The 23,793-nt window shown below is 33.0% G+C and overlaps 2 protein-coding genes across 8 annotated transcripts in view; both read right to left on the bottom strand.

The window, feature by feature from the left end:
• The window catches only part of LOC100049851 (pancreatic alpha-amylase), a 36,024-nt gene extending 30,227 nt beyond the window's left edge, over positions 1–5,797 (bottom strand). Inside the window, exon 1 of the mRNA XM_023641532.2 lies at positions 5,660–5,797. The gene's annotated coding sequence lies outside the window, so the exon portion shown is untranslated. The remainder of the gene's footprint in view (positions 1–5,659) is intronic.
• Positions 1–23,793, bottom strand: part of RNPC3 (RNA binding region (RNP1, RRM) containing 3) — a 54,591-nt gene that overhangs the window by 21,350 nt on the left and 9,448 nt on the right. The window contains exons 7-17 of one of the 7 annotated variants that reach the window (XR_011438800.1): positions 22,563–22,705; positions 18,655–18,780; positions 15,535–15,686; positions 12,826–12,984; positions 11,654–11,748; positions 11,507–11,565; positions 9,146–9,278; positions 8,302–8,373; positions 7,197–7,252; positions 6,552–6,623; positions 5,517–5,736 (exon numbers count right to left, since the gene is read on the bottom strand). Coding sequence is in view for 3 of the 7 variants with exons in the window: in XM_023641531.2 (XP_023497299.1) it covers positions 8,314–8,373; positions 9,146–9,278; positions 11,507–11,565; positions 11,654–11,748; positions 12,826–12,984; positions 15,535–15,686; positions 18,655–18,780; positions 22,563–22,705 (927 nt within the window). In the remaining 4 variants the exon portion in view is untranslated. Of the gene's footprint in view, positions 1–5,516; positions 7,253–8,301; positions 8,374–9,145; positions 9,279–10,066; positions 11,090–11,506; positions 11,566–11,653; positions 11,749–12,825; positions 12,985–15,534; positions 15,687–18,654; positions 18,781–22,562; positions 22,706–23,793 lie in introns of those variants that run through there. The other 6 variants (XR_011438799.1, XR_002808183.2, XR_011438801.1 and 3 more) reach the window with 6 other exon arrangements.

A 23,793-nucleotide genomic window follows, 5' to 3' on the forward strand; every position in this document is an offset into this window, starting at 1 on the left:
CCAGGGTAAAACCAAGAAATAGGTAAATGCTTAAAGCTTGTATTTAAAAAGTACTGTAGCAGTTCTAAGCAGTTTTTGCTTGGCTCTATGCTGGGCAGTGAAGAAGCCCCCTTAATCCCTGGCCCAAGGACTGAGCAGATGTTCCTGCAAAATCTGTGGTGAAAAACCAGAACTTACTTCTGTCATTTTGCTTATTTGTTTTCCAGTATGCCTTATAGATTTTTTTGTCCCTCATTTCCTGCATTACTGTCTTTTGTTTACTTGATTTTTTGTAATGAAATGTTTAAATTACTTTCTCATTTCCTTTTCGTGTATTTTGTAGCTCTTTTCTTTATGGTTACCATGAGGTTTACATTTAACAGCCAAAAGTTATAACATTAATTTGAATTTATGCAAGTTTAACTTCAGTAACATAGAAAAACTCTGCCTTTACAGTTCTGTTCCCACTCCTTTTGTTTGCTGAAGTCCCCAAAATTATATCTTTATACATCATGTGTGCCAAAACATAATTATTTTACATGCATGTCTCTTAAATTATGTAGAAAACATGAGGAGTTACAAACCAGTTACAATAATATTAGCTTATAAGCTGATTTTTAAAATGTATTAGTCTCTTAAACCAGGTAGAAAACAAGTGTAGGTACAAGTCACTATTATAATACTAGCTTTTATAATTCTTGTATAGAATTGTTGGTTTCTTCATTTAATTTTTGGCAGAATTTACTAGTGAAGCTATTTAGGCCTTAAATTTTATTTGCAGAAGATTTTTAAGTACAAAGTATATTTATTAAATAGATATAGGATTGCTGAGGTTATCTACTTCTCAAATAACCTTTGGTAGTTTGTCACTTTCAAGAAATTGGCTCATTTCATCTAAGTTGTCAAATTTATGGCAACAAATTTGTTCAAAACATTTCAATCTGATCGTCTTACAATTTGGGGAGACTCCTTTTTTCTTTGCAGTCTGGCTAGAACGTTTTCAATTTTACTGATCTTTTTTAGAAACTAGGTTTGTTTATAATATTTGCTATTGTTTTCTGTTTACAAGTTCACTGATCTATGCTTATTTTTATTATTTCCTTTTTCTGCTTGCTCTGGATTTGCTCTTCTTTTCCTAGTTCCTTAACGCGGAAGGTTAAATCATCAATCTCTGATTTTTCTTTTTCTAATATAAGCAAATTCCGTTTAAACACTCCTTTAGTTGTATCCCATAAATTATGTTGTTCTATTTACATTTTCCTTCAATTCAAACATTTTCTAATTTCTCAAGAATTCTCTTTTGACCCATATATTATTTAGAAATCTATTTTTTAATATCCAAAAATGTGAAGATTTTTCATTTTTTTCTGTTACTGATATCTAGTTTAATTCAGCTAAGGTCAGAGAATATACTTTGTGTGATTTGTTAAGGTTTTGAATTTGTTAATGTTTTGTGGTACAGAATCATGTCTTCCAAATGAGTCACTGTTGCTTACCTGGGGGGTGGGGGGGTGGGAAGAAAAATCTTTTTGCACACAAAGACAGATACAGATATAGTTTAGAAACAGACATAGTACATTGTGGTATTAAAATTTCATGTGCGGTGATTATGGATAAAAACGTCTAAAAATGCTCCTTTGGTAGAGGGGTGAATAATGAAGAAATGGCTGAGAAACATTCAATTAGAGATGTTCCACTATTTTATTTTCATTTAAGTTGTAATATATTTGTCATTTAGGAAAAAAAAATATATATATATATATATATATATATAAAAAACAGACCCCATGTCCCAAGGCCCATATTTAACAGATGTTAACATTTTCTAAAAATATTCTTCAAATATCTTATTTAAAGAAAAATACAATATATACAGTGCTACCCACTCAAACCTCAATCTTGTTCCCTTCCATCTTTTCTTCCAAAGGAAGATATTCAATATCTTCATGAATATTACATAATAGTATTTTGTGTATATATTTTTCTAAGCTCTTAAAAGTTTCATATTTGAAGAATATATATATATCAATTAGAAATAAAAAATGGTATTTGATTACACAGAAGAAATTTTAACCTTTTAAATTATGACACAGCACCGATATACCACTTATGATACTTATAATAATACCAGGTGCCTAATAGATACTGATTCCTTTCCTTTCTGTTCAAACACTTAATATCTCTCAATATTGATTTTGGAAGAGTCTCATTTGCACAACAAATACTTTCAAAATCCTCTAAAATAGCAATTTGAATGCTACTCCCTTTTGTTTGGATTTATCTAATTAGGATTATGCTGATTCTGTTAATGTTACTAAAAGTAGGAACCAGAGCCATGATTGGACTGAAGTGAGGAGCATTTGCATTACTCTGAGTGTCTCCTTAAATTTTCCACCCTAGGTGCCTTACTCGCCTTAAATTAGTCCAGCCCTTGTAGAAGGCATAAATGGAAAAGCACCACATGGCAAGAAGAGTTTTACATATTGTATATTGTAGTAAAACACTTGTTTTTGGCTGCCAAGTACCTAGTTTCTCTCTTGATTTTACAGCGCTATGCTTTTCCTTTAGAGAACAAGCCCTTTCTCAACCCTCATGTCATGTAGTTTATATAAAACTTCACTCCTCACCTCAGGGGTGACATATTTGACCCACATTTGGCCAGTTAGTGCCAAATCCCTCCAGCAAAATAAAAAGGAAATAAGTACTTTATTGTTTAAAGTAACTGAAAAATTCAATGATAGACAGCTGTTAGGGCTGCTTTTACTATAGGCTCAAATTATCAGTACTCCATCTCCATGACTCTTTTCTTTAACTCATGGATCATAATGAGCTATCATCATGATAACTGTCAGGATAATGATTACCAGCTCCAAATACAGCTCCACCCAGGAAAAAAAAAAACAAAAAAATTTCTGTACAAGCCCAGGAAACCCTTCTAATTGAACTCACTTAGGTCATACGCTCAATTTATGAAGTCGGCATGAGGTTGGGATGGTTGCACATCATCCATAAAGAGGTTAATTCCTAGACACCAAAGTTCCTAAATTTGTCAAATAGTCTCATACTTCAAGTGCGGCAATGAAGCAATAGAAGCGCCGAGCATCTCAGTCATAATCAAGGTGATAAGATGACTCAAGTTTTTTCTAAGACCTCAGAATCTTTACATCACCTTGGGGACTGAGGTGAGTTGAAAACCACCACAAGAGCTAATGCTTAATGGTTACTGAGAACTTGATTTTTTATATATATACACACACACATACACAGACTTGTTTTAAGTATTTTATATTCATCAAATCATCTTTATAACAAACCTAAGGTAGCTATTATTATTATCTTCATGGAAACTGATAGAGAAGTAAAGAACTTGTCCAAGTCCATAAAGCAATTAAGCCATAGACACAAGACTTGAATCTAGAACCTATACCTGGTAAAACCACTATAATACACCGTTTCTCAGTAAACTATTTAGGCTGCATTTCCTGTCACTGTGACAGCATGGGGACTCAGAGTTTTATCTGTCGATTTTTAAAAACATTGTGTTTTTGCACACCTAATAATTAGCTATTGGCTCACTACTCCTGTCATAATTCTTGATCATTTCAAAATCCACTTAGACGATCCTTTCAATACCCGAGTTTCTCAATTTCTTGAGTTCATCTCTTTCCATGACCTCTCTTTCACTCAAGTATCATGTTCATATCCTAGGACTTAGTCACTTGTTACTGTACTCTCTCTAATATTGTCAATTTGTCACCTTACCGTCTTATTTCAACCTCCCAAATCTCTAGTTCCTACTTCTAGTAAATAACTGCAACTCATCTTTAACCATACTGCAATCTACAGTTGATCATATCATTTCTCCACTGTCTCAACGTCCTTCATTTTCTCACTTTGCTTTTTACCCAGATTTCTTTCCATGTCACTCCTTTATAATCATTCCCCTGAATATACCAACAACACCTCTTCCTTTCCCCTCTTTGTTGTATTCATCTAGGAAAATTCCAACTCTGGTTAAATTTGACTCTGTGTCGACTCAGTGATAGTACCAAGGCTAAACATAACTGGAGAAAAACACAAAACCATGTTGACTGGTCTCACTTAAATTAACAACCATGGACTTGAAGTGGGCACTTTAAGTACTGTCTAGTAATCCTTCTAAGAGTCTATTCACTCTTCCACTTTCCTAAATGTCTATTTTACACCTTCTTTTCTTTCCTCAATCCAACACTTTTCCCTCTTCTTTATGACCTTGCTTCCTATTTCACTAAGAATATATAACAAAACTTTTAACATTCTCCTACTATATATTCCAAACTATGAATCTCTAGACCTACACAATCAGCCCTCCTCCTATTGCTACTAATGAGCTATATGCATGTACATCTTTAAAACTAATCCTTTTATTTGGACACCAATGTATGGCTCCAGTAATATCCCTCTCCTTCCTGTATCATGTGCTTTTTTTCTCTACTGGATATTAGTTCTATTAGCATACAAACCTGCTCTATCCTCAATCTTTATAAGACCAAACAAAGTAAAAACAAAAACCTTCTTGATTCTATACCCTCTTGCATTAACAGCCCATTTCTCTATTCCCCTTGAGAGCAATATTCCTTAACAGAGCTGTCTTCAATTCTCACTACATTAAATTCCTCTTTACTATTCTCTTGAATACCTCCTTTCATTCTTTCCATCATCAGATCAGTTGGTCAAAGTCAAGGTCACAAATGTTGCTAAATCCAATGTTCAATCCTCAGAACTCATCTTTCTTGCATCATCAACAGAGCAGACATATCTGATCACCTCTTCCAACTTGAGATCTTTTCTTCTTTTGGCTTCTACCTATTCCTCCTCAGTTTTCTTTAATGGTTCCTTACCTACTTGACATCTATAAACATTAGCATGTTCTAGGGTTCACTTCTCCATACTTCTAATTCCTATCTTTAAAACTCTCATTGTCCTTATTTCACAATGCTAAGAGTAAAAGATGGGAAGTTGTGACTTACAACAGCATTCCAACAAAGACCCACGTCTTTGGGCAGTGACTCTAAGGGGAAGCTGTTATTACATACTCATAGGAGAATATCAATAAGAATAAATTAAACAAAATACATCAAAATGTTCCTGCTTACATACAGCTGAAACTAATTTCACTAAGAGAACAGAATAATTTTATATGGAAAATATTTACACCTTTGAGTGATATTTTGAAAGATTTAAGGGCACAAAAATGGAAGATTAAATTAGAGCAAGGATACAAATTCCCTAAACTGAGAAAAATCCTCCACTGTTAAACACACAAAACAAAAAAAACAAAACTCAAACAAAACCACTCCTAACATAATCAGAAGCCGTAAGATTACTATTTAAAAAAGTACATAAGCAACTGCGTTGGTATCCAGATAAGACTGAAAAAAGAGGAGTACTTGTAATCATAAAGGAAATTTATATTTAGCATTATAAAATTACCTTAATAACAAAATCTATGTAATTATCAAGTTATACTTTTCTAGATGTATAAAACAACAATAAAGAAAAGTTAGGAACATTATTTTATTGGAAAGAAAATAATTTATTATATATGAGATGATTAAAATACATGTAATATATCTCCAATAAACTGATTTAAATGCATATAGATTTAATTTTTAAATACACTTTAAAAGCTGTTACGCACAGTTCCATAGTCCAGGTGGTCATTTTTATCTCCTCAAAGTTGGAAAGCACTTGAAAGATATGAAATTCAAAAGGAACCTAAAACATCATAAAAGTTCATTAAAAATAAGCATGATTATATAAAACAGTTAATTTAAAGCAACTAAAAGCTAAAACATTCATATTTAGAAAATTAGTGAATCATGTCAGTACAAAATTTTAATCGTCTAAGTAAACAGCTTATGCAGAAACTGTAATTTACAACATTAAAAAATAAAAATTTTAACAGTGCCTATAGGAAAAAACAGCAGCAATTTCAATATCTATAACTTTTTGTACTCTCAGGGTGATACCAATTAACAGAATTTTGAAATGTTTCCATAGGACTATTAATAGCAGGATTTTCAAGAAAGAAATGCAGAGCCTCCAACACCTTATTTTCCTATTTATATAAAAGGTTAGATGGCTAGGCTAGTATTAGGCACCTAACCATTTTAATCTAACAAAGCAGTATCCAAACTGGTCAGTCCTTAGAACTACCAAGGAAATCTGTTCAAATTAGATTCTTGGTACCACTCCCAGAGATTCTGATTTACTAGTTCCAGGATAGAGTTCAGGAATGTATGCATAAAAGTCCTTCCTCGATGGTCCTCAACCTTGATTGCACATGAAAATCAAAACTTTCAGAGGTTTCAAAAATTCTAGTATCTCTGTTATACTCCAGACCAATTAAATCAAAACTCCGGGGAAGGAACCCAGGCATCAGTATATTTTTTTAGCTTTCTTTTTTTAAAAATCAGTATCTCTTTAAAAGTTCCATAGGTCTTTCTAATGTGCAGCCAAGATAGGGAACCACTGCTCTGGGTGGTTCTGGGCATCAACTAGTCTGGAAACCACTGTTCTTACATACCTACCAGGATTGTTTCTTTTCACTTAATGTGCTATACTGAGTCAACATTATGTCTTCTCCCCTCTGTTATTTATTTCTTATTCCTTTTGTTTAGAAAAAGAAAGGAAAGAAGATACTTCTACTTGCTATATATCTCAAAGGAGATTTCAATAAGACGACCTCAGAAGTAAGGTCTGCTTACTCTTACTTGGAATTCACAAAGAAAACCAGCTATTTAAATTTTCAATATACGTACTTTTCAAAAAGAAAAAACTGTTTCCCCAATCAAATTTTACAACACGTTATATAGAACACCTAACCAGATACATCATAAAACAGAAATTACGTGTTACTGAATTAGGTTTAGAAAATACATAAATAGAAAAAAACAAGACTAAATTCTGTGTCAAAGCAAATGTTTACATTCTTCAAGTAAGTTGACCTGATTCACTAACTTTCCTTGGAAAATTTACATAATCTAAAGCACTGCATAGAAAAGTCAGCAACTAATCTTTAAAAATACATAAAATATTTGTTCAATCAACAGATAATTTTAAAAATATTTCATTTCAAAAAATTGTAAAAAATTATTGTTTAATCTAGATCAATGGGTGGGGGAGGGACAAAACATTTCTAGGAAAAACAGAAAACACTGCCCCAAAAAGGATACAAGAAAGGATACACTTTGTATGACAGTATTACAGCAGTATTTACGCAGGAATGCTTCTAAAGAAGAACAGCAGAACGCAGTTTAATTTTTTTTCTTATTTTTCACATTAGATTTGCAAATAAATTTTTTTTAAACACACACTGAAAATCGTTTATTTTTAACTATTCTTCTAAGGTACCTGTAAAACTTCTGACTACACCAGTATAGATACAACAAAATTCAAATGTTCATGGCATCTCCCAAAAGGAATAAATATTAAGCAAACTTCTCTTATTTAGTTATATGATTTTTTTTCAGCTTAACAGCAGTAACTCTGACCCATTTACTTCATGTTCTTCCAGTTTACAAAGGCAGAAAGATTTAAAATAAACGACAAAAGAAATACATTTTCAGTCATCTTTCTTAAATCAAACACTGTGAGATAAACTTTAGAGTTTAAAGTGCTTAAATCTACCATTTTTAATCGTTAAATTACTTAAGTACGCATTAAAATTACATATTTGAAAGGTAAAATATTTCATTCCACAAAACAATATGTATATACTTCTGTGAAGTGTACAATTAGTAATTAGCAAAGCAAATTCTCAGATGCCAACAAGGGTAACCAACTTGTCCTGGCTTGGCAGACACTGAAAGTCCAGTGTCCCAGAAAACCCCTCCTAGGAAAACTGGGATAGCTGGTTACCCAAGGTCTCCAGTCCAGACCTACTGAATCACAAACTCTGGGTGAGAGTAGGGGGAAGCCTAGCAATCTGTTTTTTCAAGCCCTCCAGGTGATTATAATATATGTTAAAGTTTAAGAATCACTGCTTTACTCTAGACAGAAAAAGTAAATAAAAACTAACAAACATACATTCTCTTTATAAATGTCATCTCCAAGTTCAATTTTTACAAAGAAATGGACTTTATTCTGTAGTTACAATTTGAAGTTTAATGGGAATTAACTGCATAGACAGAGAGAGAGAGGGAGGGATGGATGGATGGATGGATCAATCTTTTACAAACCTCAGGAGATACCCAAATTATTATTCTATCAGGCTTTTATCCTTCCTTAAGTTTATCTCAAGAAAGTCTTGTCCTTTGAATATGCTATATCCACACTTACCTTCATTAATTTTTAACACTTTCTTTTTCCTTCTTTAGAATCTTGTTTTGGTCTAGCAGATCGAGCAAATTGCTAATATTGAAAAATTAAGGTTTCTTTCACAAACATGAAGTAATCTTTTCTAAATAACTACAAAGAACTTCCTAATGTAGGGTAGGAGTATAGTTTTTTAATTTATCTTTTATACTTGTCTTCTCATTCTGTCATTTGTCAAATATTTTGTTGAGTGCCTCCGACCTGCTGTCCACAATTTGGGGGACAAGTAAAAACGTACTTTTTCTTTACAGTCATTTTTTATACCTGACCTTCACTCCTTCACCTATCCCTCCTATTTCTAGTTTGCAAACTGCATTAACTACTAAAAGCAGGATCGTTATCAATGACATATTCTGGTTATTAAAATTCTCAAACAGAAACATGAATTACAATATATACTATAAAATAATTTTTTTAAATAGAGATATGAAATAAACAAGAGGTTTCCTTTATAACATAAATATATAAAATATAAAATAAAACTATAATGAATCCTACCTTTAACAGCTCCAAATATATTTCTGGATAATGTAGTCTCAGGCTTAGCATGAGTAGGGACTTTTGAGCTGTACAAGTGAAATGATTTTTTATAAACTGAACTCTAATAACCTCATGACGCTGAGATTCCTTTATTTTCCAATAAAAATATAAATAATACTATCCTCTGACTCAGCTAAGTATGTTTATAACTATCTCAAGTTAGAATGCCAGTTGTTGAGATTTCTAAAAGAAAATATAAAAATTAGTTTCAATTATACTCTTCTCCTCAAAACTACATAGTGTTGGAACAGATTGACTTAAAGGATACAACCACCATAGGTTTTCCAAAAAGAACATATCCGTTAGCTTCCTTTAAGGCTTTTGCTGCTGCTTTTTCATTTGGAAGTCCAATGAAAGCTTGTCCTTTCATACGACCTTCTTTCATCAAGCGTATATCAAACCTAGAAGTCAAAGAAGAGTGGTTTTGATTCAAAGAATGCCAAACAATTTTGATGAAGTGAATGGGAATGTGTTGAACAATTTAAAATTTTGCTATTTCAGAGTAAAAATGACTACGCTGTCTGATTAACACATTAACTACTCAGGCTTTCTAAAATTATATTTTGTATTCTGTTCTAAAATGGATTCTATCTTTTTTTAGCTATGATAAATAGATGTGATCTAAAAATTATATTACTAGCAAGTATAAAAGCAAAGCTCAAGTTTTTATCTCATATCTCTATTTAAAAAAAATTTCATGCAGCCAATTCAATACTATCTAGTGAAGTGACAAAAAAACAACTATATAACCAAGAATAGAAGGGCTGACAGGAACCATAGAAAAGTAACGTAGGATTTCAGAGTAGGAAAGGACCCCACTGATCATCTAGTCAAAACCATCGTTTTACAGGTGATGTCTACAGAGACTGAGTGACTTTTTCACGGTCATGCAGATAACTAAAGTTAGAGACAGAAACACAAACCAGATCCTTTTATTCCAAGTATAGTGTTCTATTATTTCCTAGTGTACTAATTTTTCAACATTTTCAAGAAAAAAAGTATATTGAAAACTAATTAAAAAAATCAGACTGTAATTACAACTAAAGTATTGCCTACCATTTAGATAGTCTATATGACTACCAAAGCATATAAAATATTTAAAAGTATCAATTAAAAAACTGAAATTTTCTTTTTTTAAATTCACATGACTAGTCCCATGGGAAACATTATAATTTATTATTTTGATATGTACAGCTTTCTCAATACAGAATCATTTGTTCTCCTCAAACTCTAATTGCAGGCAATACTGGAAATAGAGGGAAAGGATGTATACATATATATATATATAGGTATGTATTCACATACATGAAATACATATATGTTTTTCTTATAATTGTAATTCAAAGGCAGTAACAAGAAAAAGGATCAGTATTTTGCATGGCATGCAAAAGCAGCTTTTGGTATCCTCATCAAAAGAGATATCTGCCACTAATGAAGATAAATAGAGAATTTTAAGACATGGTACTTTACTCCTTGTGCATACCTATCTAAAAAGATACACAGGACAGATAAGACTTTAAAAGTATTGATTTCACATGAAGATTAAAACAAAATTAGTCTTGAGCCACTTCTCTATTTTACCTCAAGAGTCTCTCTCCTTACCTTTTTTATTATTCCCTACTTCTAAGTTATACGGCCAAAGGTCTCATATACTTGGAGCTAACTGACTTGGAATTTTAAAGAATGAAATTCTAATTCTAAACATTAGCTCTTATATAATTTACAAATCATATTCTTCTCTTTTGCTCTCACAAAATTGGGAGCCTTGCTTAATGCAACCCAATTAAAAGAAGAGAAGTTACAGCCAGGGTAAGAATCTAAAAGAAAAATTTGCCTAACTGCTCTATATTCCTGAATGAGTTATTAAACAGTAGCTCTCCAAGCGTAACCTTTGGGCCAGCAACTTTGGCGTCATCCATGAACTTTTTGGAAACACAAACTCATGGGCCCAACCTGATCCTAGAAAATCAGACTGTCCGGGGAGGGACCCAGGAAACTGTTTTAGCAAGCTCTCCAGGTGATTCTTAAGCAGGTTAAAGTTTGAGAACCATTGCTTAAGAGCTGGGGATCAAGGCTAGAATCTATGATGAAGCTTGTTTCTATAAATAAAGTTTTTAATGGAACTCAGCCTGAATATTCCTTTATGTATCATTTATGGCTGCCTTCAAGGTAAAAAGACAGAATAGAGTACTTACAACAAACACCATATAGCCTGCAATAAAATAAAATTATTAAATTTTTACTACCTGCCCATTTACAAAGAAGTTTTCAAACTCTTGCTCTAGATGACTAAAAGATTAATTATGCAACACATAAGAGAAATTTCTTCATATAATTTTTATCTCTTAAGGGGAAATGTTGGAATAAAAGGGGGTTAATTTGTAATGGATAAAAAACAAAACACAAGGCCAGCCGCAGCGGTGTAGTGGGTAAGTTTGGCAGGCTCTGCTTTGGCAACCCAGGTTCAGCTCCCAATGCAGAACAATGCCACTCATGGCGTGCTAAGGCAGTGACCTACATACAAAATAGAGGAAGACTGGCAACAGATGCTAGCTCAGGGAAAATCTTCCTCAGCAAAAAACAAGCAAACAAAAGAACCCCATAATTTGAGAATACAACAGCCACTTACATTATTCGTTGTGTTTCTGATGAAAAGTCAACATATCTTCCAAAAATAAATTTAAGGTCCTAGAATTTCAACAAGAAAAAGACAGATAAGGAAGTCCAGAAAAAAAAAAAGTAAAACAATAAAGTCAATTTATAAATTTAAACTTACCTTTTCTTGAACATGTTTAGCTAAATTCTTTACATAAATTCTACAGTTTGGTTCACCAGGCTCATAACTTCTAAAAACCGGAAGTGTTTCCATTTCTTATTTAAAAAAAAACCAACAAGGATATAAAATTAAGATATTTTCATCAATTTTTTAAAGAAAAACTGTAACATTCAAATATAAATGTTAAATAGACAAAATAAGCATTATGAAAATGTTAAAACCACAGAACTTAACAGCAATGCTATTAATAGTATGAAAATACTCATTAAAAATCTGAAGTGATAATATGAAAAGTTAAAAATTTTCAGACATCTGGAAAAATTAAATTTATGCAATAAGGTATTTATTATTAAAGCTTCTTTAAGATGAGTTACTTTATGAAAAAGACTGAAGTCAATGAAAATGTCATCAATCATTTGTGCAACTGTTTTGCTTAAAGTCAATTTCCCAAACAAGGCACCAATACGTTGAAATGTACCAATGAAATATACAAATGTAATAATCGAGTATTTCAGACAAACTATGGCTTCTGAATCCCTATACAGCTATTCCTATTTAGTGTCAGTAATCTGCTCCTGACAACTAGATGCTCTATGCAAAAATGCTAGTTGGAAGTTTATTTCCCCTTATTATGGGAAAAATTATTATGTGTTATACATCCATCTAAACCCCTTAAATATTTTCCTAAAACGTATTAAAACAGGAATAATCCATTTGAAATAAAAAACTATCATGTTAGGATACAAAAATCCTTAAACCAGACTACTAATCATCAAAAAATTAAAACTGAGTATTTTTTTTTTTAAACAATTAACTTGCAAGCATCTCAGACACAGTAGTGTGATGGTCTAGTAATTGGTTTTGGAATACAGAACTCCTGACTGTAGGCCTCACTGATTTGTTTAAGATGTCATATGAAAGTTTTAGAAATGAAAATAAAAATTTTTTCCAAACAAATACAGACTGGAAACATTGTATTGTGAGAGATACTTCCCTCTCTATAAAATATAGTTACTAAAAACCAAAAGTGGTGACTAAAAACAGTGACTCGAGAGATGTTTTGAAGTATGTGCCTTAATTAAGGTAAATAACATGAAGAAATTGGTGTTTTGTTTCTGAAGGATTAAAGAAATGTAAAATGAAATAAGCGTTGGTTTATTTCATGAAATTACCTTCTCTAGAAATTCTGCCCTTTTCCAACTCTCTTCTAGAAATACATTCTGATGGCATTTCATCAGAGTCTTCTTTAATCTCCTCTGCGATGTTCAAATTAGGTTTTGGGAAGATTTTTCCAAATCCGGAATTGGCATCAACTTCAGTAGTGGATAAATCTAAGAGTTAACATTTAAACATCAGACATTAAAACTCCCTCCCTTCAAAATAGTTTTTGTTTTCCATTTTTAACCTTTAAGATATCTTTTGGCACTAAAACTCTTTGGTGATTTTTCTCAATGATTTAGAACAGGGATAGGCAAACTTTTTCTGCAAAAAGATTCAATATTTTAGGCTTTGGAAGCCATATAGTTTCTGTCATGACTATTCAACTCTGCCACTGTACCATGGAAACAGCCATAGACAATAGCTAAACAGCCAAATGGTTGCTTTGTGGTGCCATTTAGAGGGTCAGCAGAGTGGAAAGAAAATGAATTTATTTTCAACATACTTCATTTGAGGTGCCAGAGGGGCATCTGATGAAAAGGTTTAGACAGGAAGATGTGTGTTTTGGGGGGCAATAATCAACATTTTGTTTAACCTTCCCTCTCTGAACTATTAATAATTAAGTGAAAAGAAATTTGCAATTTATTACATAAATTACATAACTACCAAAGGCATTCTGCTAATGAGATGTGGTCATTCAAGATTATTTATACAATGGGTATAAAGACTTCATAACACTACATCAGAATATTGTGAAACAAACAACCTTTAACGGTCTCATGATTAAAAGATTAAAATTAACACATTATGCTGGAATAAACTTCATAAAATAAGACACTTCCATTTGAGGATATTGAAAAAAAAATACATTAAACATCCCTCCATCAAAAAAAAACGACCAATCCTAATCTTGGCCCTATAAGAAGTAAAGAAAAATAAGTATTTGCACACTTAAGAAATTATTCGTTCAATTAGAAAAATTAAGAAACATGGTGAATTTTTTATTTTAGACAGCAACAGAATAGATCTCAGAAAATATAAATTTTAGCTTCAGCAAAAATTAAACTTGCATGGGGGAGAGGGCTGGGAAGGATAGGGTTAAACATTCACTAAAAAATTTTAGTGATATTTAATAAAAAAGAAACCAAAAAAACCTCTAGGAAGCTGAGATGATGATGCAAAGAACATGCGACATTTAGGATTATAAATGTCTTTTCGGTATGTAGAAAAACTATTGTATAAACAGACCTCCTGTGTCCTCAAGGCATCAATAAGAGAAAAACTTTTAAAACTGCTTCTACTGTTTTCAGTATTACTACTTGACACTGATGTAGAATGAGATGACTGTCCCCCTCTCATATACATCTAAACCTTTGAGTAAAAACTAAGCTTAAATAAAAATTTGTGTCAAGGGGTGACTAGCCATGAGATAAGAAAGACACACATACAAAAAATGTATATAAATATTGAAACACACAAAAAAGGACCTGTGTGGAAAGGGAATGCATTCTCACTAACCATCAGAGACAGGAACTAAAACCAGTTAGTTTTTCATTCACTACATGTGCAATACTTACTATAATTCTATATTCACACAAGTGTTCAAAGATATATATACAAAAATGTATATTGTAGTATTTTCCGTAACAGTAAAAAACTGGAAACCACTTCAACTTTTATCAACAGAGTATGATTAAATAAAGATTGATATAACTATATTACAGAGTATTATGCAACCACAAAAAAAGTAAAGTATATATTTTTATGTTGACACAGTAAGCTACTCCTACTAGACTTTAAACTCCAAAAGATCACAGACTATGTCTAACTTGTCCTCTAGGGCCTAGCATAAAGCCTGCTATGCTCTATGCTTTCCCTAAGTCCTTACTGAGTCAATGACAAATCCTACATAAAACATAATGCTCACTTTAAAAAAAGACAGAGAAAATGTGTTTACACACGTATATGATACGGCCTGAAAGGCTATCTTTACACCAACTTATTAACCATAACTATTTCTAAGTAGTGAGATGGGAACAGTGGGGTTTGAGGTGTAAACTTCCTAAAATTTTACTTTACATGCTCCTGTTTTGATTACATTTTCTGTAAGCTGGTATTATTTCCAAAATTAAAAAAAAATTATTAAAGAACAAAGGAATACCATTGTATTATATTGATGCCTAAAAGAAGCAGAAAAAATTCGGTAATTTCAATACATTATCTTTAAATTTAAGAATAGTATCTTGGTAAACAACCTTCCATGTGTTCTGGAGGAAGAAAAAAGTACATGACATCTACAATTCACAAGATAGTCACTCTGCTTATTTTCTAGCCAATAATATAATTATACTAATAAAACCACAGAACATCACATTTAACAATCAATAAATAAAATAAGTCAATACAAGAAAAATAAGTCAATACAAGAAACTCTTCTATTTATTTTTAGTGTAAACATCAGCAAAAACCAGACTAAATTTCACCCTAGATTTCATTACTAGCAAAAGGCAACTGTGACAATCTCACCATTAAGCACTCATTTTACTTACATAAAAAAAGTTCAAAATGGACAGTATTCCATGATGTCGAGAAGACCTAACTGCATATTTTAAATATACTTCACAAATACTAAAATAGAGAAACATTATACATAGAATTCTAACATAAAAAGCTGATTGAGAAGAATTTTTACATAGCATATTAAAGAACTAGAATATGCTTACCACACTTCTGTTCGTCGTAAGTTTGTTCCTTTTCTAAATCTTTCTTAAATGCAGCCACCATGTCAGTAGATATATGGAATTCAATTTTTTTACTACCTACAGGTTGTGGTTGGTCAAACACATCTGAAGGTAACAGCACTGGATGTAAATTGCTGTTTATAAACAATTACAGCATTACTTTATAATTGCAAATAAAATCCTAAGTAAAACATTATTTCATATTTACTTTAAATTTAAAAAACTAACACTGATAAAGCACTCACAACACTATAGGCACTGCACAAAGTAACTTACACTTAATACTTCCATAAACCCTAACAAATGTTCTAATACTATTAAATTCCTATTTTAGATAAATAAGGAGACTGAGGTTAAGGGATGTTAAGTATTGCATAAAGTCATTCAGTAAATGACACAGACAGGACTTGAGCACTATTAAATCTATATTTACTAATATGCAAAAAAGCTCATTCTATGTTTAATATAGGATTATAAACTATATTCTGTATACTATATAATAAAGCTATGCTGTCCAGTAGAGTAGCCACCAGCCACATGTGGCTAATGAGCACTTGAAATGTCGCTGTACAAATTAAAATATGCTGTAAGTATAAAATACATACCAGACTCTCACAACTTTGTATTAAAAAACAAGGTAAACATCTCAATAACTTTTTATATTAATTGTATGCTGAAATAATATTTTGGACATAATGGGTTAAATAAAATATATTATTAAAATTAATTCCATCTGTTTCTTTTTTACTGTTTTAATGTGGCTATTGGAAAAATCTAATTTGGTTCACATTATTTATTTAATTTAATTAATTAATTTACTTTGGTAAGGAAGATTGTCACTGGGCTAAATTCTATGCCAATCTTCCTCTATTTTGTATGTGGAATGCCACCACAGCATGGCTTGATGAGTGTTGCATAAGTCCGCACACAGGATCCAAACTCATGAATCCTGGGCCGCCAAGTGGAGTGCATGAATTTAACCACTCAGCCACCGGGCTGGGCCTTCATATTATTTATTTTTAATTGTTCAGTGCTGCCACAGAGATTAAAAGCATGGGACTGTGATGTCAAGACAAGTAACATGGGAAATACATCGTATTATTTATACTTAATGTGAAATAAGAAAAAAATTAAAGACCCAGTCTTTTAAAAATGGGAAAAAAACAGTAATTTTAACAAACTCCTTTCTCAACTTATAAAGTTACTTACAAGTTCAAGGAAAATTTACCTTGTAGAGTTAAAACTGCAATTGATGGTAATTTTCATTGGATAAAGGTATTAAAACACATAGAATTTTACGGCAAAAAGGCAAGTAAAATTTCTGCCATAATTTCAACCAAAATCATGTTAACGCAAAATGTCAGAAAATCAGTCAAAAGGAAAAAACGGGCAATATCTTTCAAACAAAATACATATAACGAATATCATTTCATTGGCAATTTCTGTACTACAACAAAATATTCAAGGAACAGTGGAAAGCTGATTTATATCTAATTAAATTCTTTCATATTCATAGCCCTGACCTTTACCCCAAATTTGCTTACTCACTGAAAAGTTTATTATAAGATAACATAGTCTGAAAGAAATTTTTTTTAAATGTCAATGGCATTACAATGGCTCCCTCAATAAATTCAAACATCTTAGCCTAAGACTTAAGGCAGCTCTCTCTCCACATCCTTCTAGTTTTCATCATTTCAATCTCTATCCAATAAATTTTCCTACCTCTACAAACTTTCCTTTTACTTTTTCATTCATACTGGATATCCTTTCCTTGACTAATTTTTGCCTCTCATCTTTCAAAGCCCAGATGAAATGTCTCCTCTCTCTTAAAGTCTTTCTAGATTTCTTAACTAGCTGTGACCTCTCCTTTCTCACAACCCTTCAGTTCTTAGTTTATATCTTTTTCTTATGTCATTTATTATAACTTCTAATGCAATAGTCATCTATGCATATGGCTTACTGCCCATAAGACTGTGAACTCACTCTTTGAATAGATAGCACTAACCTTTGGACACATGCTCCAAATCACACATGATATTCAGCAGAGAACTTTATCACACATTCAATAAATATTTAAAGGCACTTCGGTAGGTGCTGTGTGCTAAGCTAAGATGTGCGAATTTTTATCCAGTTGGCTACTTTTAAGTCAAAAAATGTTTCATATTGGTAGTGGAGTCAGGAGGAATGAATATAATTTCATATAAACACACTGGTGATTCCATTATCAAAACTGAATGCAGAAGGGGAAAAAGACAGTGAAAGGACACTAAAAGAGTATTGCTTTGGGGGCTGGCCCCGTGGCCGAGTGGTTAAGTTTGCGCACTCCACTTCAGTGGCCTAGGGTTTCACTGGTTTGGATCCTTGGCACAGATATGGCACGGCTCGTTAGGCCATGCTGAGGTGGTGTCCCACATGCCACAATTAGAAGGACCCACAATTGAAAATATACAACTATGTAATTTGGGGATTTGGGGAGAAAAAGCAGAAAAAAACAAAAAGAATATTGGCAACAGTTGTTAGCTCAGGTGCCAATCTTTAAAAGGAAAAAAAAAAAAGAGTACTGTTTTGAAGAATATCTTAAGTGCCTACAGGATACACTGAGCAGGCAAAAAGGAGGAAGCTGGAAAAGAAGACTTCAGGTCTCAGTAGGTTAAAGCTAAAGATAGAGATTTGGTATCTATTAGCTTCAAAAGGTGAAACGAGAAAAATTAATGAGATTAATAAGGAATATAAATATATGAACAAAAGATCATGGACAGAAGCACATGGAATCCAATATTCAAAAGAAAAAGAGCGAGCAAGAGAGAGAGAATGACACGAAGGAAAACAGCAAGAGAGGCAGTAAGATGGGAGATTAAAAAAAAGAGAGAATGATAATGTAAGATTAAGGCTGGACAATTTTGAGACCCAGGGTAGTCAAAAGCATCAAATGCTGGTCAACCGTGACACAATTATGAATATTTGTGAATCTGGCAAATAGGAAGTTACTAGTGAACCAAACAGATGAATATGAAATAAAAGCCAGACTGAGGAATGACATGAGTTAAGCAAGTAGGCAAAGAACATACAGAACCTTTATTTCATAATTCAAAACAAAGTTACCTGTGTGAAGCAGGTGAAGGTGTAATCAACATATCCTTTATTTTTTGCTTTTTTCTCACGTGGCGCTGCTTTACTGTTTTTGGTCTTTTGGGCTGAAGATTTGCTAGTTCCATTAGTTTGGTCATTCTACATTGGAGGAAAGGCAAGTGAAAATAAAATTTCTTATGGAAAAGCATAGCTATTTACCACTGTTGTCTGCTAAGCTTAAATATGCATTTGGGCTTATAAATTATAAAATGATTTGTGTACAGACTAAGCGTAATTTCTAAGTCATCAATTAAGATATAAATTTGACAAAAGCTCAAATTCTAAATCTCCTTGCTCACCTTTCATCTTACTTTGAAGGAATCAAAAATCTATTCAATTGTGATTTATCAACTTTTAAAGATACGTTTCATTATAAAAATTATTATTTGCCCAAATAAGAATGGTTAGACTTAATGCCAAAATATTGAACAGGATACACTAATACAATCTATGTAACTATTTTGCTCTTTTCTTGACTGATATTCAAAAGACCTTACGAACACAGTAAAATTACTTCCATTTATAGTCTAATTATTACAGAGCCTGGATTGAAGTATTTTCATTTAAAAAACCTTCTGTGGGGCCAGCTGCATGGCCTAGTGGGTAAAGTTCTGCATGTTCGGCTTTGGCAGCCCAGGTTCTCAGGTTCAGATCCTGGGTGCAGACCTACACCATTTGTCAGCCATGCTGTGGCAGTGACCCACATTCAAAATAGAGGAAGATTGGCACAGATGTTAGCTCAGAGCAAATCTTCCTCATCAAAAAAACTCTTCCTCACCAAAACAAAAAAAATATTTGCACATAATTGTTGCAAATCAACACTTATGTAAACAAGATAACTTACTTGAGAACAAAATTTTCAAGTCCTATACCCTGAAGTAGCTTGTAAGTAACAATCAAGGTATAACAATTGATACCTTGTACATAGCTTGTCTCCATTACCAGTATGTGTAATATCTGGAACAGATCTTTTCAAAGCATTTTTGTATCTTCCACAGGATCAGATACAGTGTTTCCACAGAGCAGGCTCAAAAACCACTAGTCACAGCTCTACTTCTCTAGCTATATTTGTGAAACTTGAAAGCAAAACAAATACAATAAAATGCAAAGGAGGAGGAGGAGAGTATGTTTAAAATAAGTTTTAAACCTTCCCTAAGCAAGGAAAAATGAAAACAAATACTGTAAATTTTTAAAGCCTCTTTACAACCATGGCTTGCGAAAAATTTTATGAATAAATCCAGTTATACAAAACATGTCTACATTCACAAATTGCTCACCCAAAGTATACTAAGCCTCTACAACAGTGTCTGGCATATATTAGGTAGGTAATCAATATATATTTGCTGAACAAATAAATAGTACCATTTTTTTTTTTAACATTTCTAGAAGATAACAGAGAAGCATGAAACCAGAGATTGATTCACGCAAAGGCTTTGTTCTCATGACTCAAGATGAATTATTTGCAGAATTTCTTACTATATCCCTAAAATGGAAATCTAAATGAACAAAACAAAAACAAACAAAAAAGGTTCTAGCTAGTCTAGATAAAGTATTTCTTATTGCTATCATTATTTTTATTAAGAAAGTAAGATTTACAGAGGTTAAGTAATTAACCTAATGCAACACTCTGCAGCATTGTTCTTTATTTAGCACTAAGTTACAGTCTATTGAGAACTGCCAGCCTTTCTAAACACCTCTGTTCAATGCACTCTATTCACTCCCACTTTGTAGTTTCAGCCCTGCCTACATTTTGATCTTAACTCTTTCCCTAGAAAAAGAACATATATTGAGCCAGTACTTCAGTAACCACCCCTGGTTGTCTAGCAGTTAAGATTAGGCACTCTCACCGCTACGGCCCGGGTTCAATTCTCAGTCAGGGAACCACACCACCTATCTGTCAACTGTCATACTGTGGGGGCTGCATGGTCCTGTGATGCTGAAAACTATGCCCCTGGTATTTCAAATATCAGCAAGGTCACCCATGGTGGACAGGTTTCAGCTGAGCTTCCAGACTAAGACAGATGAGGAAGAAGGCCCTAGTCACTCACTGCCAAAAAACTGCCCATGAAAACCTTATGAACAACAGCAGAGCACTGGCTTCTACAGCACCAGAAGGTCAGAGGATGGTGCAAACAGACCAGGTAGAGTTCTGCTCTGCTGTACACAGGGTTGCTAGGACTCAACAAGCACTAACAACAACAACAAATTACTTAAGTGGACACTGAGTCAACAGATGTCAAATTGCTGCTGATTATTTGTATATGTTTCCCAGTCTGGGTTTTGGTTGACTCATGTCAACGACTCCTTCTGTATCTTGACTCTTCTGTGCAGTTACCTATTCCCATTTGCCTATATGGGTCTTTGAGGCTCGGGGCTGGCAAATTAGAGCCCAACAACCACATCAAGCCAACTGCCTGTGTTTATAAACAAAGTTTTGTTTGAACACAGCCACATCCACTCATTCAGGCATTATCTATGGCTGCTTTCCCACTCCAAAAGAACCCTTTGGCCCTATACAGAAAATGTTTAGCAATTCCTATTCTAGGTTATGCTGTGGATTACATACCTGAACCTTATTAACAACTTACTGTTTTAAGACAGTCTTTAAATAAAATATATGTAGATCATCAAGAATAACCAATAAAAAGAATAATTTATCTGCAGTAGTTACTACAAATAATTTTGTATTAAATCCTACAGAGTTGCTCTAGAAATTTTTCTGAGGTGAGTAAAGTCCAGGAGAAGAAGCTGACAAAATATGACAAAATATGAATACAATTTACTTCTGTTCTCATTATTTGAAAGTAACGAGAGTCCCATAAAGCCTCCACAAACACTAAATTAGAGAATGATGAATCATTGTCTACAGGGGAAATTCAGGATTAGGTTCCCGCAAGCTCACATTTCATCAACTGATCAACACATACCTTGTTTTATGTGTGTTTCTGTTTAAGGACGCTTCATCTAACACACACAGTTATGTGCTACAAAATGATCCACATTTTGGTCCACAATGGACCACATATATAATGGTGGTCCCATAAGATTAGCACGATATAGCCTAAGTATAGCCGTATTATCTAGGTTTGTGTAAGGACACTCTGATGCTCACACGATAATGAAATTGCCTAACAACGCATTTCTCAGAACGCATCTGTCATTAAGTGGTGCATGACTGTATGTTGTCGATTCATTAACGGTGAACTCACAGTCAATAGCACTATAACTCATTCCTGAACAAAGTTTATCTAACACATGTATTTTCTCCATAAAGCACATCACAGTCTTCCTGATCTTGAATTGAATACATTTCAACACTATGCTTGGGGACTATTTTAAACACCAAAATCACCAACAAACAGCACAAAAATGTGAAAAACATGGTACTAAAAAAGACCATAGAAAGGACAAGGAGCTACTGAAACAAGAAGGCAGACTGTCACCTTGTTCTACCTCATCTAAGAATGTGCAAGTTGAGCAACTCAAATTTTCCACCATCTGCATATGCCTATGTTCACAAAAGACCATAAATGCAGTGCAAGTATTGATTTTTGGGTTACAACTAACTTTTACCAAGCTAGCCACATTAAAAAACATAGAATCCACAAATAATGAAGATCAACTGTACTTTATGATACCATAATCATTCATCTAAAAAATTACTCACAATACAAAAATTTTTCCTTAGGTCTTGATATCTTCTCTCAAGTTTCAATCTATACCGACTACATGTTTGAGGGGTTGGGGGCTAGGAACAGACAAATTTTAATGATCCTAAATTATGAAAGATTATATGCAAAATTTTAAAAGAGCTAGAGAATCACTTTCCCAATAGTCTACGTTTCTTGGAATCTAAACAAGTATTATTTAACATTACAAACCTTTGTCGGTCTTCATCATCACTGCTTTCATATTCTGATTCTTTACTAGATAGTTCCTCATCCTCATCTGGCAAAGGAGGTTCCTCTGGTGGCTGAGGAGATGTAGGTGGAAGAGGTGCGTGTAATGGCATATAGTCTTCATACTAATTAAAAGAACAAAACGAAAATACTATAGCAATCTATGTTTATGGAATACAAAAACCATCCACCCAGGCACAATTCTCATATCTCTCTACCTCATGATATTCTTTGACACATTTAACATATATTGAGGGAACATCTGCTGTGGCAGACTGCTAGCTGATCATAAAACTTGTTTCTTTTTCCTTGGCATCTAGCTGGACTAAATTTCCAAACTACAAGATCCCTTGTAGTTAGATCTCACCATGTAACTGCGTTTTAGCCAATGGAATGTTAGCATAAAAAACTTCCATACATATAATCCTCTCTCCCTTCTTGATCTGCAGGTTGCATGGTAATGTCCTCACCAAAACCTGAGAATGCACATAGTGAAGATAACTTAGGTCTTTTGAATGACTCAGTAGAGCAGAACATCATTCTGCCTTACTTTTGGAATGAACTTGACATGAACAAGAAATAACTCACATTGTTTTAAGTGACTAAGATTTCAGTTTTATTTGTTAACAGTAGCTAACATAGTCTTAACTAATATCCCTGCAATGTTCCAGGCATTGAGGTCTTGGCTTACAAAGAAAAATTATGAAGCCAACAGTGTACACATTAGAAAAGCAGCCAAAATACAACAGAAAAGCAAATTTTCCATTTAAATGTTAGTAGTCAAGATAATTTCTCATTGCTATTATCTAAAAAACTACTAAGAGTATCATAGCAAAATAACTAAAATTATTCAAGAGCAGACACAGGCTACTAACTAAATTGGTAGATTTGCATAGCAAATTCTAATTTAAAAAATTAGCAAACTTTCTTGTCTTCTGCAAATGAAGTTCTATATGCAATAAAACCAGAACAGAAATTTTAGAAAATTAAGTTTGTTAAATGCAATTATCTTATAGAATGGCACAACTGTCTGGATCAAAAGATTGAACAATAACACTGGTAGAAACAATGGCTTCTATTACCAAAAGCACCTCTTTCATGTTTTGGCTTTCTTCCACTTTCAGCTCTCCACTTGACTATCATCACATTAACTTTATATTTGTTCCTTCTTTTCAATGTGCATTAGAAGTCACTAGCACAACATTTAAAAATG

Source organism: Equus caballus, chromosome 5, assembly GCF_041296265.1.
Source record: "Equus caballus isolate H_3958 breed thoroughbred chromosome 5, TB-T2T, whole genome shotgun sequence".
NCBI classification, from domain to species: Eukaryota; Metazoa; Chordata; class Mammalia; order Perissodactyla; family Equidae; genus Equus; species Equus caballus.